Source organism: Bufo bufo, chromosome 2, assembly GCF_905171765.1.
Source record: "Bufo bufo chromosome 2, aBufBuf1.1, whole genome shotgun sequence".
Lineage (NCBI taxonomy): Eukaryota > Metazoa > Chordata > Amphibia > Anura > Bufonidae > Bufo > Bufo bufo.
The window spans coordinates 834674612-834692907 of NC_053390.1; the positions used below are offsets into that span (position 1 = coordinate 834674612).

The following is an 18296-nucleotide window of genomic DNA, read 5'->3' on the forward strand; positions in this document are numbered from 1 at the left end:
CCGCTTTAATCTTCCTTCCTCCTCTGCTGCAGAGCTTCAACTCTGCTACTCCAGCTGTACAGCTCCAACTGTGCTACTCCAGCTGTACAGCTCCAACCGTACAGCTCCAACTGTGCTGCTCCAACTGTGCTACTCCAACTGTGCTACTCCAACTGTGCTACTCCAACTGTGCTACTCCAACTGTGCTACTCCAACTGTGCTACTCCAACTGTGCTACTCCAACTGTACAGCTCCAACTGTGCTACTCCAACTGTACAGCTCCAACTGTGCAGCTCCAACTGTGCAGCTCCAACTGTGCTGCTCCAGCTGTGCTGCTCCAACTGTGCTGCTCCAACTGTGCTGCTCCAACTGTGCTGCTCCAACTGTGCTGCTCCAACTGTGCTGCTCCAACTGTGCTGCTCCAACTGTGCTGCTCCAACTGTGCTACTCCAGCTGTACAGCTCCAACTGTGCTACTCCAGCTGTACAGCTCCAACTGTGCTACTCCAGCTGTACAGCTCCAACTGTGCTGCTCCAGCTGTACAGCTCCAACTGTGCTGCTCCAGCTGTACAGCTCCAACTGTGCTGCTCCAGCTGTACAGCTCCAACTGTGCTGCTCCAGCTGTGCAGCTCCAACTGTGCTGCTCCAGCTGTACAGCTCCAACTGTGCTGCTCCAGCTGTACAGCTCCAACTGTGCTGCTCCAGCTGTACAGCTCCAACTGTGCTGCTCCAGCTGTACAGCTCCAACTGTGCTGCTCCAGCTGTGCTGCTCCAGCTGTACAGCTCCAACTGTGCTGCTCCAGCTGTACAGCTCCAACTGTGCTGCTCCAGCTGTACAGCTCCAACTGTGCTGCTCCAGCTGTGCTGCTCCAAATGTGCTGCTCCAACTGTACAGCTCCAGCCGTGCTGCTCCAGCTGCTTTGTTCCTAGCCATGTGTCTGGGGTGGGAGCTGTGACATCACTTCGTCATGTGTCTCCGGAGCTGCCTTCACAGTTCTGCTGGCTGCTCTGTAGCTGAGCTCCTATCATACAGGTGGTTACAGGTTGCCACACAGTTGTCAGCTGTATGGTCGGTGCTGTCATATGACAGAGGCTTCGCCCAAAGTCTCATATAAGCACCAATTCTGTAGTTACATCAGGTCTAATACTCCAGTCACCTCCAGAGCTGTGATTCTTGTCAGTGTCTTGGTTAGTATTAACCCTTTACTATTTTGTGTTTGTCAGGTGAGACACAGGGCGAGGCAGTGACGGCGCAATGGCTGCTGAATGGACGGACGCGGAGGTCACTGGATGCACGGGACAAGGTAACTGAGGTTTTCAAGAGGAGGCAGAGGACACTGGGTGCGGGAGGCAGAGGACACTGGGTGCGGGAGGCAGAGGACACTGGGTGCGGGAGGCAGAGGACACTGGGTGCGGGAGGCAGAGGACACTGGGTGCGGGAGGCAGAGGACACTGGGTGCGGGAGGCAGAGGACACTGGGTGCGGGAGGCAGAGGACACTGGGTGCGGGAGGCAGAGGACACTGGGTGCGGGAGGCAGAGGACACTGGGTGCGGGAGGCAGAGGACACTGGGTGCGGGAGGCAGAGGACACTGGGTGCGGGAGGCAGAGGACACTGGGTGCGGGAGGCAGAGGACACTGGGTGCAGGAGGCTGCTGTTTGGGGAAGCAGCCTCACCACATTTAGGGAACAGAGCTCATCATGTGTTTAACCCTTTCTTCTCTGTACTGATGCATTGTAATATGTCTCCCTGCGGAGAATAAGGGTAATTATCCTGATGGTGGGGGACCCCCATATTCAGTCCCTACATGGATGCTGTACTTGTTCGTAGCAGAGCCCACAGCGTGCTGTAGGAGGTAGCAGAGCCCACAGCACGGTATGTAGCAGAGCCCACAGCGTGCTGTAGGAGGTAGCAGAGCCCACAGCACGGTATGTAGCAGAGCCCACAGCGTGCTGTAGGAGGTAGCAGAGCCCACAGCACGGTATGTAGCAGAGCCCACAGTGTGCTGTAGGAGGTAGCAGAGCCCACAGCATGCTGCAGTATGTAGCAGAGCCCACAGTGTGCTGTAGGAGGTAGCAAGGCCCCCAACGTGGTATGTAGCAGAGCCGACAGCAGGCTGTAGGAGGTAACAGAGCCCACAGCGCGGTATGTAGCTGAGCCGACAGGGTGCTGTAGGAGGTAGCAGAGCCCACAGCGCGGTATGTAGCAGAGCCGACAGCGTGCTGTAGGAGGTAGCAGAGTCCACAGTGTGGTATGTAGCAGTGCCGACAGCGTGCTGTAGGAAGGTAGAAGAGCCCACAGCGCGGTATGTAGCTGAGCTGACAGCGTGCTGTAGGAGGTAGCAGAGCCGTCAGCGTGCTGTAGGAGGTAGCAGAGCCCACAGCGCGGTATGTAGCAGTGCCGACAGCGTGCTGTAGGAGATAGCAGAGCCCACAGCACGGTATGTAGCAGAGCCGACGGCGTGCTGTAGGAGATAGCAGAGCCCACAGCACAGTATGTAGCAGAGCCGACAGCGTTCTGTAGGAGGTAGCAAAGCCCACAGGGCGGTATGTAGCAGTGCCGACAGCGTGCTGTAGGAGGTAGCAGTGCCCACAGCGTGGTATGTAGCAGAGCCGACAGCGTTCTGTAGGAGGTAGCAAAGCCCACAGGGCGGTATGTAGCAGTGCCGACAGCGTGCTGTAGGAGGTAGCAGTGCCCACAGCGTGGTATGTAGCAGAGCCATGTGATGGATGAGACATCCCCACTACATGAGGGTCCATGTGATGGTGGAGACATCCCCACTACATGAGGGTCCATGTGATGGTGGAGACATCCCCACTACATGAGGGTCCATGTGATGGTGGAGACATCCCCACTACATGAGGGTCCATGTGATGGTGGAGACATCCCCACTACATGAGGGTCCATGTGAAGGAGGAGACACCCCCACTACATGAGGGTCCATGTGAAGGAGGAGACATCCCCACTACATGAGAGTCCATGTGATGGAGGAGACATCCCCACTACATGAGGGTCCATGTGAAGGTGGAGACATCCCCACTACATGAGAGTCCATGTGATGGAGGAGACATCCCCACTACATGAAGGTCCATGTGATGGTGGAGACATCCCCACTACATGAGAGTCCATGTGATGGAGGAGACATCCCCACTACATGAGAGTCCATGTGATGGAGGAGACATCCCCACTACATGAGAGTCCATGTGATGGAGGAGACATCCCCACTACATGAGAGTCCATGTGATGGAGGAGACATCCCCACTACATGAAGGTCGAGACATCCCCACTACACGAGGGTCCATGTGAAGGTGGAGACATCCCCAATACATGAGGGTCCATGTGAAGGAGGAGACACCCCCACTACATGAGGGTCCATGTGAAGGAGGAGACATCCCCACTACACGAAGGTCCATGTGATGGAGGAGACATTCCCACTACATGAGGGTCCATGTGATGGAGGAGACATCCCCACTACATGAGAGTCCATGTGATGGAGGAGACATCCTTACTACATGAGAGTCCATGTGATGGAGGAGACATCCCCACTACATGAGAGTCCATGTGATGGAGGAGACATCCCCACTACATGAGGGTCCATGTGAAGGTGGAGACATCCCCACTACACGAGGGTCCATGTGAAGGTGGAGACATCCTCACTACATGAGGGTCCATGTGAAGGTGGAGACATCCCCACTACATGAGGGTCCATGTGAAGGTGGAGACATCCCCACTACATGAGAGTCCATGTGATGGAGGAGACATCCCCACTACATGAAGGTCCATGTGATGGTGGAGACATCCCCACTACATGAGAGTCCATGTGATGGAGGAGACATCCCCACTACATGAGAGTCCATGTGATGGAGGAGACATCCCCACTACATGAGAGTCCATGTGATGGAGGAGACATCCCCACTACATGAGAGTCCATGTGATGGAGGAGACATCCCCACTACATGAGAGTCCATGTGATGGAGGAGACATCCCCACTACATGAGGGTCCATGTGAAGGTGGAGACATCCCCACTACATGAGAGTCCATGTGATGGAGGAGACATCCCCACTACATGAAGGTCCATGTGATGGTGGAGACATCCCCACTACATGAGAGTCCATGTGATGGAGGAGACATCCCCACTACATGAGAGTCCATGTGATGGAGGAGACATCCCCACTACATGAGAGTCCATGTGATGGAGGAGACATCCCCACTACATGAAGGTGGAGACATCCCCACTACATGAGGGTCCATGTGAAGGTGGAGACATCCCCACTACATGAGGGTCCATGTGAAGGAGGAGACACCCCCACTACATGAGGGTCCATGTGAAGGAGGAGACATCCCCACTACATGAGAGTCCATGTGATGGAGGAGACATCCCCACTACATGAAGGTCCATGTGAAGGTGGAGACATCCCCACTACACGAGGGTCCATGTGAAGGTGGAGACATCCTCACTACATGAGAGTCCATGTGAAGGTGGAGACATCCCCACTACATGAGAGTCCATGTGATGGAGGAGACATCCTTACTACATGAGAGTCCATGTGATGGAGGAGACATCCCCACTACATGAGAGTCCATGTGATGGAGGAGACATCCCCACTACATGAGAGTCCATGTGATGGAGGAGACATCCCCACTACATGAGGGTCCATGTGAAGGTGGAGACATCCCCACTACATGAGAGTCCATGTGATGGAGGAGACATCCTTACTACATGAGAGTCCATGTGATGGAGGAGACATCCCCACTACATGAGAGTCCATGTGATGGAGGAGACATCCCCACTACATGAGAGTCCATGTGATGGAGGAGACATCCCCACTACATGAAGGTGGAGACATCCCCACTACACGAGGGTCCATGTGAAGGTGGAGACATCCCCACTACACGAAGGTCCATGTGATGGAGGAGACATTCCCACTACATGAGGGTCCATGTGATGGAGGAGACATCCCCACTACATGAGAGTCCATGTGATGGAGGAGACATCCTTGCTACATGAGAGTCCATGTGATGGAGGAGACATCCCCACTACATGAGAGTCCATGTGATGGAGGAGACATCCCCACTACATGAGGGTCCATGTGAAGGTGGAGACATCCCCACTACACGAGGGTCCATGTGAAGGTGGAGACATCCTCACTACATGAGGGTCCATGTGAAGGTGGAGACATCCCCACTACATGAGGGTCCATGTGAAGGTGGAGACATCCTCACTACATGAAGGTCCATGTGATGGTGGAGACATCCCCACTACATGAGAGTCCATGTGATGGAGGAGACATCCCCACTACATGAGAGTCCATGTGATGGAGGAGACATCCCCACTACATGAGGGTCCATGTGATGGAGGAGACATCCCCACTACATGAGAGTCCATGTGATGGAGGAGACATCCTTACTACATGAGAGTCCATGTGATGGAGGAGACATCCCCACTACATGAGAGTCCATGTGATGGAGGAGACATCCCCACTACACGAGGGTCCATGTGAAGGTGGAGACATCCCCACTACACGAGGGTCCATGTGAAGGTGGAGACATCCCCACTACATGAAGGTCCATGTGAAGGTGGAGACATCCCCACTACATGAGGGTCCATGTGAAGGTGGAGACATCCTCACTACATGAAGGTCCATGTGATGGTGGAGACATCCCCACTACATGAAGGTCCATGTGATGGTGGAGACATCCCCACTACACGAGGGTCCATGTGAAGGTGGAGACATCCCCACAGCACCAGGATGTGTCTGCTTCTGGAGCAGGGGCGTTGCTATAGGGGAAGCAGAGGAAGCGGCTGCTTTGGGGCCCACTCAGGAGCAGTACTGGAAGATGTTACGGTCAGGGCCCCGCAGCAGTATTATACAGTGACACTATATACAGTATATACAAGCAGGAATCGGACGCAGCGGCTGCGGGCCTGGTCTGAGAGCGATACTGACTAGCTGCAGGAGTGGGGGTTGTGAGGAATTTGTTGGGGGGGGGGGGCGCGTACAAAAATGTCTATGCTTACGACGCGTTGTATATTACGTGAGGCTTTCACTCCGGCTGCTCGATCTTACCATCGGGCAGAAGGCCGATTATTAACTGCAGATCTGTGGAGATTTTTGTAGGACAGATGTGACGATGCTCGGCCTCCATTGTGGTCTTCTGGGTAGAAGTCTGCACAGAGGGGTATGATGGGGGCGCTGATGAGCAGGGAAACGGTCAGGGTTCTGCAGCGCTAAGCCATGACTGTGACCCCTTAGGAGCGGTGGGGTCTCAATGATCATAAATTGGCCGCGTCACTTTATAAGATTGGAGTACCCCTTTAAGTTGGCCATTCTGCATCTTGTAAGAGCTGCTGCTTCGTGCCAGTGTGTGTCCTACCGCCCTGTGCACTATATGTCCTGGTGTCACACCTGCAGGTCACCCCCTGCTGCCCGGATAAACAGAGCGGGCGACGGGCGGGAGCGGGCTGTTATTATAAGAGATCCAGCATGGGGCGAGCTTTATTACAAACATGGCCGCTCCTCTGGAAAGCCGTCCCTGACCCCCTGCTGATATAATAGTACATACCCCAACATTAACTCTTCCCTGACCACAGACCTATGCACTGTGTACGAGCAGGAACCCCCAAATAATGACACTGACACTGGGGGTACAGGATAATGACACTGGGGGTACAGGATAATGACACTGGGGGTACAGGATAATGACACTGGGGGTGCAGGATAATGACGCTGGCACTCGGGGTACAGGATAATGACACTGACACTCGGGGTACAGGATAATGACACTGACACTCGGGGTACAGGATAATGACACTGACACTCGGGGTACAGGATAATGACACTGACACTTGGGGTACAGGATAATGACACTGACACTTGGGGTACAGGATAATGACGCTGACACTTGGGGTACAGGATAATGACGCTGACACTTGGGGTACAGGATAATGACGCTGACACTTGGGGTACAGGATAATGACGCTGACACTTGGGGTACAGGATAATGACGCTGACACTTGGGGTACAGGATAATGACGCTGACACTTGGGGTACAGGATAATGACGCTGACACTTGGGGTACAGGATAATGACGCTGACACTTGGGGTACAGGATAATGACGCTGACACTTGGGGTACAGGATAATGACGCTGACACTCTGGGTACAGGATAATGACACTGACACTTGGGGTACAGGATAATGACGCTGACACTTGGGGTACAGGATAATGACGCTGACACTTGGGGTACAGGATAATGACGCTGACACTTGGGGTACAGGATAATGACACGGTGACACTTGGGGTACAGGATAATGACACGGTGACACTTGGGGTACAGGATAATGACACAGTGACACTTGGGGTACAGGATAATGACACGGTGACACTTGGGGTACAGGACAATGACACTGACACTTGGGGTACAGGATAATGATGCTGACACTCGGTGCATCCAGCAGGATGGGAGAGGTCCACCAAGTGAGGACCACATATCTTGGTTTCCTGGGGGGATATATAAGGGCAGCAGAATGTTAAGGTCCTGTTTAGACCTGTGGTCCGGATCGCCCCGGTATCGGCATCGCCCCGGTATCGGCATCGCCCCGGTATCAGGATCGCCCCGCACATCTGTTGCCCCCGGTGCATCCTCCGGTCACATCTGGTACAGACAGGACTGTAATCGGATCTTCTGTCCCTCCTCATGTTGTATGGAAGTCATTACGTCCTGACTGGGGGAAGTGTTTGGGGAGCGGACGTGTCGCCGGTTCTCGCGGTCGGGTGTGGCTACTTCAAGGGAAACCGACCGACTGGTGCGGCCTCAGCCTTTCCATTGGGAGTTGTCTGAGCTCCGTGGATTCCATCGAACGCCCGGACTCCCCATATCTGGGTCACGTTTTGTGGGTGTGCACGTGGAAGTAGGGGTCCTGGGACGTCCTCAGTGTAGTGATTACTGTCTGACCCCTTCCCTCCAGGGTCCCCACCATGTATGATCCTGCAGATCCAAGAACCCCACCACTAAAGAAGGGCCAGTCCTGTCTCCTGTAAAGCTGAGCAGTGCTCATCATCTTCGTTCTTGAAGGACAGGTCCTAGAACTTTCTAGTAGACTGTATGGTTCAATTTCTCACAGTTTTCAAGATCTCTGCTTGCTGTCAGTGCATGAGAGCACTTCTAGACAATGCTCTAGCAGCAGCTGCACAGGTCTCTGCTACAATGTATCACAGAGCATTGTCTAGATCTGATACAATTGTATCTGCTCCCAGCTGAGAGCAGGACCCTATGTACAGATTTACTGCCTCTCACAGTGAGCAAGTGTTCTCATTCACTGACAGCAAGCCAGTACCTGAGTTGCAGAACTTTTTATTGAAATCATGATTTATGTTTTCCTTATACAAAACCTTCAGATTATTGAATTGTAATGAACCGATGACACAATGTAGTAGGAGACGGTGCGGAGATGAGTTGCAGATGTCTCGGTCCCCCCTCCCCAATATCCACCTCTGCCTCCACCTTATTCTGATAGGGGGAGCCATGTGGAGAGTCTTTGAAGTGTGCATTTCACAAGGACAAATTATAGGAGGCATTGGAGAGGAGCACACTCAGTAGGGGGGACCCTAGAGCAAAAAAGACAAAGAAGACCTCCAGGACGGTGCTCATACCGCAATATCTGGGGAAGAGACCCCCTCCTACCCTGTATGTCCTGAAGGCAACCCTTTTCTTTCATTCCAGTGGAAAGTGGGAATCTCGTAAAGATCCGACACCATTACCGGTATATGACTAGGAACACACAGCTTTATAAACAGGCACCGTCCCGGTGGGATAGATGGGTGGTATATATGGAGAAGGGCCAACATATGATATCAGGCGCTCAAATCTGTTACTAGGAAATCACTTATTATATTATATCTGTATCTACTGCTGAGTCACCCGGATCTGGCCAGACCTCACCCTGAGGTGTCTACCAGGGCTGACACCCTTCCTGACGGCATGTGGCTTCTGGTTCTTCAGAATTAACCGCTGCACCTGCAATGTATACGGCCGCTGAGTCATTCTATGGACGCAATACAACGGATGTAATATAGAAAAATATAATTATTATAATAATGCCAGTTATGTACAAGAATATAACTACTATAATACTGACTCCTATGTACAAGAATATTACTACTATAATACTGCCTGCAATGTACAAGAATATTACTACTATAATACTGCCTCCTATGTACAAGAATATAACTACTATAATACTGCTCCTATGTACAGGAATATATCTACTATAATACTGCCTCCTATGTACAAGAATATAACTACTATAATACTGCTCCTATGTACAAGAATATAACTACTATAATACTGCTCCTATGTACAAGAATATAACTACTATAATACTGCTCCTATGTACAAGAATATAACTACTATAATACTGCTCCTATGTACAGGAATATAACTACTATAATACTGCCTCCTATGTACAAGAATATAACTACTATAATACTGCCTCCTATGTACAAGAATATAACTACTATAATACTGCTCCTATGTACAAGAATATAACTACTATAATACTGCCTCCTATGTACAAGAATATAACCACTATAATACTGCCTCCTATGTACAAGAATATAACTACTATAATACTGCTCCTATGTACAAGAATATAACTACTATAATACTGCTCCTATGTACAAGAATATAACTACTATAATACTGCTCCTATGTACTAGAATATAACTACTATAATACTGCTCCTATGTACAAGAACACAACTACTATAATACTGCTCCTATGTACAAGAATATAACTACTATAATACTGCCTCCTATGTACAAGAATATAACTACTATAATACCGCTCCTATGTACAAGAATAACACTACTATAATACTGCTCCTATGTACAAGAATATAACTACTATAATACTGCTCCTATGTACAAGAATATAACTACTATAATACTGCCTACTATGTACAGGAATATAACTACTATAATACTGCTCCTATGTACTAGAATATAACTACTATAATACTGCTCCTATGTACAAGAATATAACTACTATAATACTGCTCCTATGTACAAGAATATAACTACTATAATACTGCTCCTATGTACAAGAATATAACTACTATAATACTGCCTCCCATGTACAAGAATATAACTACTATAATACTGCCTCCCATGTACAAGAATATAACTACTATAATACTGCCTCCTATGTACAAGAATATAACTACTATAATACTGCCTCCTATGTACAAGAATATAACTACTATAATACTGCCTCCTATGTACAAGAATATAACTGCTATAATACTGCCTGCAATGTACAAGAATATTACTACTATAATACTGCTCCTATGTACAAGAATATAACTACTATAATACTGCCTCCTATGTACAAGAATATAACTACTATAATACTGCCTCCTATGTACAAGAATATAACTATTATAATACTGCTCCTATGTACAAGAATATAACTACTATAATACTGCCTGCAATGTACAAGAATATAACTACTATAATACTGCCTCCTATGTACAAGAATATAACTACTATAATACTGCTCCTATGTACAAGAATATAACTACTATAATACTGCTTCTATGTACAAGAATATAACTACTATAATACTGCTCCTATGTACAAGAATATAACTACTATAATACTGCTCCTTTGTACAAGAATATAACTACTATAATACTGCCCCCTACGGACTAGAATGTAACTTGTGCAGTCACCAGCTCTACAGTAGTAGTGGGTGATATTAGGTGTTTCAGTCCATTCACCATGTGTCGGTCTTTTGAAGTTAAAGCTCATAGACATATACATTTATATACTGTACGTTGCGGAGTCTCGGGAGTGATATCACTTTCTTGGTATCTTCCCAGCAGGGCACTCGACTCTGGGAAAATGTGGTGTGAGGGACATTATCTGAGCTGACTGCTCGCCTTATTTGGAGAAATGAAGTGACTGTTCTCCGCCGCTCCACTAATAGCTTACAAATGCTATAAAAATTACAGCGATATAAGGAAAACCACTGGAATATGCCCAACATTGTTAGAGGGAGACTCAGAGCAGGGCTGGACTGTTTAACTCTTGGCGGGACCAGAAAGGTCACTTCTAGAGACCACTCTGAACAGAGTTATTCCTGGAAAACATGAACATTCCCTGTCTAATAGATCATGGGTTGAGGTGTGAAGCCTCCTGAGATGCCTTTGGGGAGATACTGACCAGAAATCTAAGAAGTTTTGTTCCTGATTAGACTATAGGGTTCATTAACAAATAGCTATGCATGATCACTTATAACATGTCTGCCATATACCGCATCAGTTATCACATCACCTTACATCGAGCCCAAATCAAACATGAGTTGAACACCATAATGTGCATATCCCTCACTTCAGTCTATAGGTCTATCGCCTCAACATTTATCTCATCTACCCTAATCTATAGATCCATCACCTTAACCTTTATCTCATCTACCCTAATCTATAGATCTATCACCTCAACCTTTATCTCATCTACCCTAATCTATAGATCCATCACCTCAACCTTTATCTCATCTACCCTAATCTATAGAGCCATCACCTCAACCTTTATCTCATCTACCCTAATCTATAGAGCCATCACCTCAACCTTTATCTCATCTACCCTAATCTATAGATCCATCACCTCAACCTTTATCTCATCTACCCTAATCTATAGATCCATCACCTCAACCTTTCTCTCATCTACCCTAATCTATAGATCCATCACCTTAACCTTTATCTCATCTACCCTAATCTATAGATCCATCACCTCAACCTTTATCTCATCTACCCTAATCTATAGATCCATCGCCTCAACATTTATTTCAACTCTAATCGATAGATCTATCACCTCAACATTTATCCCATTAATCTGTTGATTTGACACCTCAATATTTATTGCACTACATCAATCTATAAGTCCATCACCTCAACATTTATCTCATTAACCCAAATCTATAGCTCTGTCACCTCAACATTTATTCTATCAATCTTAATCTATACCTCCAACAACTCAATATTTATCCCATCACACCTATCTATAGATCATCCCCTCAACAAAACATGTATACTATCCTATCAATCTATAGATCCATCACATCAGTCTATAGGTCTATCACCTCAACATTTATCCCATCAACTTCAGTCTATAGGTCCATCACCTCAACGTGATCCCATCAATTTGGAGATCCTTCACCTCAACATTATGTCATCAACCTCAATTTATAGTTCCATTACCTCAACATTTATACCATCACATTAACTTTGGATCCAGACACGCACAGAAAACATCACTGAGGAGATCTAACCCTGAGACAAGACATTCTGGAGGGGCACTGGTCATACTGGCAGCAGAAATCAACACAGCTCCATGTATAAAGTCTTGTTTCTGTCCTCTGGCCAGATGTTCTTGAGGTACCCTGAAGTCCTATGTGCCTCATTCACAAACCCACATGGATGGTGCCTGGACCATGTAGAGTTAACTGCTAGCTATAGACTCACATCCCTTATACACTCCCTGACTTTAAACCTAGCAGGAAGACCCATGGCAGTCATATTAATCACCCCGACCTCGTCTCTGCCTGACATTCCAGAGATATGAGAGGTTTATTAATACAACACCCTTATCATTGAGAGGGAAACTGAGGCATCTGAAACCCACCAGAAGACACCTATAGGCCCCTACATTCATCTATAGTCCACCTACCGTAAAGAGCATTCCCACCCTAAAAAGGCAAAACTAAATTAAAAACCCTATAAACCTAACTCCTCATGCTGCTTTTTTGGGGGGTGGCCACCACTACAATTTTATTGGGTGACAACGATTTTCTGTCATTTACACTGTTGTTCTCTTTGTGGACAACCAGAGGTTAAGACATGAGGACATCCTACACCAACCAGGATTCGAGCTCCAGTGACAGGAAGCCTAACTGCTGATTAGCGCACCCAGCAACCCTGTAGTTAACGGCGCAGATTGTTATTATTGCTGGAAGTCGTGGAGAAATAATAGACTTTCCATTTTTGTAGACTATGGACCACCGGGAGGGTAATGACCACCTTCATGTCCTTGTGATGTCCTCCTCAGAGAATGGTCTACAGAGCTGTAAGACACATTTCAGATCTTGCCAAATGAGGACGAGAACCTCGGCCACATGTGTGGATGGTGGTGATCAGATGCTAATCAGGAGAGAAATAAAACTGCTACCTGTCTGGTTATAATTCCAAGGACTTACCTGCAGGCCAGGGTGCAGCTACTGTACTGGAAGCCATGTAGGAGAAGAAGTTAGCTAGGGATATAGCCTCATCTAGCACCATCAGGCTATATGTTTATATTCTGATAAAACACAACCAGAGAGGGCCACCTCAGTGTATTATTGCATTGCACAAGTAATCACACCCTGTAGTTCAGATGACTCCAGGTAATCAGCTTGTCAAGTGTGAAGTATGTCAGCTCTGGGGCTTGTGATGTCTGCCTGATCTGATCATATACGACTGTATATCATGTCTGAGAGGTTGTCACAGCCCCGCCCCCTGTTACTGACATCACTGATACGATGACCTTGTGATCAGACTTTTGCTGCTGCAGACAGACGCTGGGGCTCAGTCGATGGAGTGGATCTGGACCATTACTGACAGCTGAACCTGGAATTCCTCACACTGCAGCTTGTGCCAGACGTTCTGTAGAATTTCTGGCATCTGAAGCCCAGAATAGCAGAGACCTCAGCGAGGAGTCTCGATAATGAGGCCCAGAGACTGAGGTTTAATTATACTTCGGGTTTGTGGGAAGAGGTTGTTCATTCACAACTCCAGGAGGGGGGTGAATACTTTTAATTTTTGTACAAATAAACAGAAGGTGCTGAGGTCAAGACACCCAGGCTCAAGAATGATTAGGGACTAGACTCTCTGGTGTCCAGACTGACGCCAAGCCATTGATCATTGTCCTGTTCTAGTTGTCCTAAGAATAAAGCTGCCCACAGACAGGAACATGCCCGTTCTGCACTGACTATGAAGGGGTACTGCTGGCACCGGTTATACCAGGCGGAAACAATGGATCAGACAGAAAACAATGTGACTGATCCTAAAAATAATCATTTCCTTTAAACAGTAAACAGTTTAAGATTGTCAGGAGATCTCACCAAAACTTCTGATGACCATGTCTTACTATGCAGCAAGGGCACATTGGTAATTCATCATGTGCCACCCAGATGACAAGACCCCCAGTAATGCTCTATGGTAGGAGTTGCATTTTCTACTCTTTCTGCTTCAGATCTGCTGATACCAATGATTTTGTCTTCTTCAGGTGCCTCCAGCTCACGGGGAGATCTTAGTGACGGCAGAAGGAAGACATCTCATCCTAGAAGTGGAGAGGAACCAGTAGGTGTCACTCCTTATCTGCATGGTCCACATTTGATTATGGTTTTTTTTATTGTTGTTGATGGATCTTGGTTTATCTGTTGCTCCCAGGGGTGTAATATGTAGTATGGGCCCCATAGCTGACACTTCAAGTGGGGCCAACCTCATAGGCAGCCAATAAAGTTAGGACATAAAAAGCCTCCTGTACCATGTCCTTCACCATCATCTACTGTGATCACTATCTGCACCTCTCTTCTGATTGTAGTGACCCCCTGTAGGTGCACTCATTAATTTAGTCAAGTGAGGGGTCCTAAGTATAGATGTATGTGTGTGTATGTGTATGTGTGTATGTATGTATGTGTATATATATATATATATATATATATATATATATATATATATCCTGTTTATTTGCACTGTATTTGTCAGGCTCTGTGGAAAGGGATGAATGAATACTAAGAGACTTTTGGGACTTTGAATAAGAAGTTGGTAATTTTCCACAGTTATCATAGGATTTAAAGAAAAAAGCCAGACTTGTTTACCACCAAAACCAGACAGACTGACCTTGTGAATGTCTGGTTTTAGCTCTGTTGTTGTGTCTGGAAACTTGTTTTTGTCTAGAAAAACTGCTGTGTCATTGCCATTGAGTATCACTGACGCTCTAATGTAAGTCTATCAGAGACTTGAGTTGTAACATTGTATCTGTTTGTGCTGAGCTTCTCCACTCCACCCACTAGAAGGTTCCAGTCTCTGCAGTTAGGGACCAGTGCTTTAAGATGGAGACTCATGCCAGTCTGCATGAGTGACCAGAAGAAGACACATAGATTGGGACGTTGAGCCACAAACCATAGGTCACCAGCCCTGTGACCAAGGAGCCACCCAGACTACCCGACAGACTGTGGGCCTCAAGCCTTTGGCCAGGGTACCAGCCTCCTGAAGAGAGAGAGGGACAGCTAGCTCACGCCTTTCCTCAGCATCAAAACCCTTCTTCTGCCAGGGAGGAGAATGGAGAAGCCAGCCCTATGCCTCGCCTGTATTGTTTTGCATCTGAATTCCTTCAGTAAAGAAGCACCATGGTGACTGCAGGCCTTGACTCTCTGGACTTATTTCCTATTAGAGTGCACCACAACTTACCATCCCTTCCTGAGAACAGCAACACGTGGTGACACCTCGAACTGTCCGGGGGACCCAGCGTAATGTTTGGGCCACCCCCAGACCTCATGGCTGCTTACACTTACATGGCAAAAAGGCAGTTCTGTGTATGACCCATCACTGAGCCCACCAGCTGAATCCGCAGATTTCTGCATGACTGGCCGGCGATCTGATCGATTTGGGGGTATCCGGAGTCTGAAGAAGAATCATGTTGAAGTCCAGCATGTCTGATTCTTTTGTTTTTTTTGAGAGACAAGATAGTGCCAAATGAGTCTGGAGAGGGCAGAAGAGTATAGAGGATTTGGGAGCATACTGAGGTGTCCAGAGGAGTCTGAAGGAGGACGTAGTAGTCTGGAAGGGACAGACTAGTCTGGAGAAGGATGAAGGGTCTGGAGGGGACAGAGGAGTCTGGAGAAGGATGAAGGGTCTGGAGGGGACAGAGGAGTCTGGAGAAGGATGAGGGGTCTGGAGGGGACAGAGGAGTCTGGAGGGGACAGAGGAGTCTGGAGAAGGATGAGGGGTCTGGAGAAGGATGAGGGGTCTGGAGAAGGATGAGGGGTCTGGAAAAGGATGAGGGGTCTGGAGAAGGATGAGGGGTCTGGAGGGGACAGAGGAGTCTGGAGGGGACAGAGGAGTCTGGAGAAGGATGAGGGGTCTGGAGAAGGATGAGGGGTCTGGAGGGGACAGAGGAGTCTGGAGAAGGATGAGGGATCTGGAGAAGGATGAGGGGTCTGGAGGAGACAGAGTTGTCTGGAGGGGACAGAGGAGTCTGGAGAAGGATGAGGGGTCTGGAGAAGGATGAAGGGTCTGCAAGGGACAAAGGAGTCAAACAGCTTGATTTTATTTATTAAGCTGTACAGACATTACCATCGCTGTCTCCAGTTTGTCCTTGACTATGTGAAATGTCTGACCACCTTTAGTGGCTGCTCCCACAGGACGTATACACTGAGTATTTAATGACACAGAATTGTAGACAGGAATACAGCAATTATAGAAGTAACAAAGTGGATGTGATTTCCCCAGTTTTTGTCCTAAAACCTCAGTGTGGAATGTTCATAGCAGCTGACCGTGATAAGATGTCTCTGTCCATGGCATGTCCACAGCAAAGTCAGTGAGCTTCTCCTGCAGATTCCTTGCAAATTTCTCAGTTGCAATTTACGTCTGGTGGGAACACACCCCTATCCACTGCCCGGCCTCCACCGGTGGAGCGCCCTGTCCTGAGACGACTGTAATGGATACTTCCACTCATCTGTATCTGCTCCGCTTACTTGGACTGAGATCCAGACAGGACGTGTTTGGGGTGAAGAAGTAACAGAGAGAAGGACGGAGGAGAAACGTCAGCATCTGGAAGACACTGCAGCAATGGAACAGGAACACTGTGTGACCTCTGCTACATCATCAAGACGGATACATTGTAGACGGCACCAGCAGGAAAGGGGTGCTCCATGGTGTGACCGCTCTCACAGGAGAGACCTCCATAATGTGACCGCTCTCACAGGAGAGACCTCCATAGTGTGACTGCTCTTACAGTAGAGACCTCCATAGTGTGACTGCTCTCACAGTAGAGACTCCATAGTGTGACCGCTCTTACAGGAGAGACCTCCATAGTGTGACCGCTCTCACAGGAGAGACCTCCATAGTGTGACCGCTCTCACAGGAGAGACCTCCATAGTGTGACCGCTCTTACAGGAGAGACCTCCATAGTGTGACCGCTCTCACAGAAGAGACTCATAGTGTGACCGCTCTCACAGGAGAGACCTCCATAGTGTGACCGCTCTTACAGGAGAGACCTCCATAGTGTGACCGCTCTCACAGGAGAGACCTCCATAGTGTGACCGCTCTTATTGTGGAGACCTCCATAGTGTGACTGCAATTACAGTAGAGACCTCCATCGTGTGACCGCTCTCACAGAAGAGACTCATAGTGTGACCGCTCTCACAGTAGAGACCTCCATAGTGTGACCGCTCTTACAGTGGAGACCTCCATAGTGTGACTGCTCTTACAGTAGAGACCTCCATCGTGTGACTGCTTTTACAGTGGAGACCTCCATAGTGTGACTGCTTTTACAGTAGAGACTCCATAGTGTGACTGCTCTTACAGTAGAGACCTCCATAGTGTGACCGCTCTCACAGTAGAGACCTCCATAGTGTGACCGCTCTTACAGTGGAGACCTCCATAGTGTGACCGCTCTCACAGTAGAGACCTCCATAGTGTGACTGCTCTTACAGTAGAGACCTCCATAGTGTGACTGCTCTCACAGTAGAGACCTCCATAGTGTGACCGCTCTTACAGTGGAGACCTCCATAGTGTGACTGCTTTTACAGTGGAGACCTCCATAGTGTGACCGCTCTCACAGTAGAGACCTCCATAGTGTGACTGCTCTTACAGTAGAGACCTCCATAGTGTGACTGCTCTCACAGTAGAGACCTCCATAGTGTGACCGCTCTTACAGTGGAGACCTCCATAGTGTGACTGCTTTTACAGTAGAGACCTCCATCGTGTGACTGCTCTTACAGTGGAGACCTCCATAGTGTGACTGCTTTTACAGTAGAGACTCCATAGTGTGACTGCTCTTACAGTAGAGACCTCCATAGTGTGACCACTCTTACAGTAGAGACCTCCATCATGTGACTGCTCTTACAGTGGAGACCTCCATAGTGTGACTGCTCTTACAGCGCAGACCTCCACAGTGTGACTGCTCTTACAGTAGAGACCTCCATAATGTGACTGCTGTTACAGTAGAGACCTCCATCGTGTGACTGCTTTTACAGTAGAGACCTCCATAGTGTGA

General features: G+C 48.2%; 1 protein-coding gene across 1 annotated transcript in view; it reads left to right on the plus strand.

Annotated features, from left to right (window-relative positions):
* The window catches only part of LOC120990538 (disintegrin and metalloproteinase domain-containing protein 33-like), a 55595-nt gene that overhangs the window by 15312 nt on the left and 21987 nt on the right, over nucleotides 1-18296 (plus strand). Inside the window, exons 2-3 of the mRNA XM_040419408.1 lie at nucleotides 1204-1283; nucleotides 14301-14374. Of these exons, the coding sequence (XP_040275342.1) occupies nucleotides 1204-1283; nucleotides 14301-14374 (154 nt within the window). The remainder of the gene's footprint in view (nucleotides 1-1203; nucleotides 1284-14300; nucleotides 14375-18296) is intronic.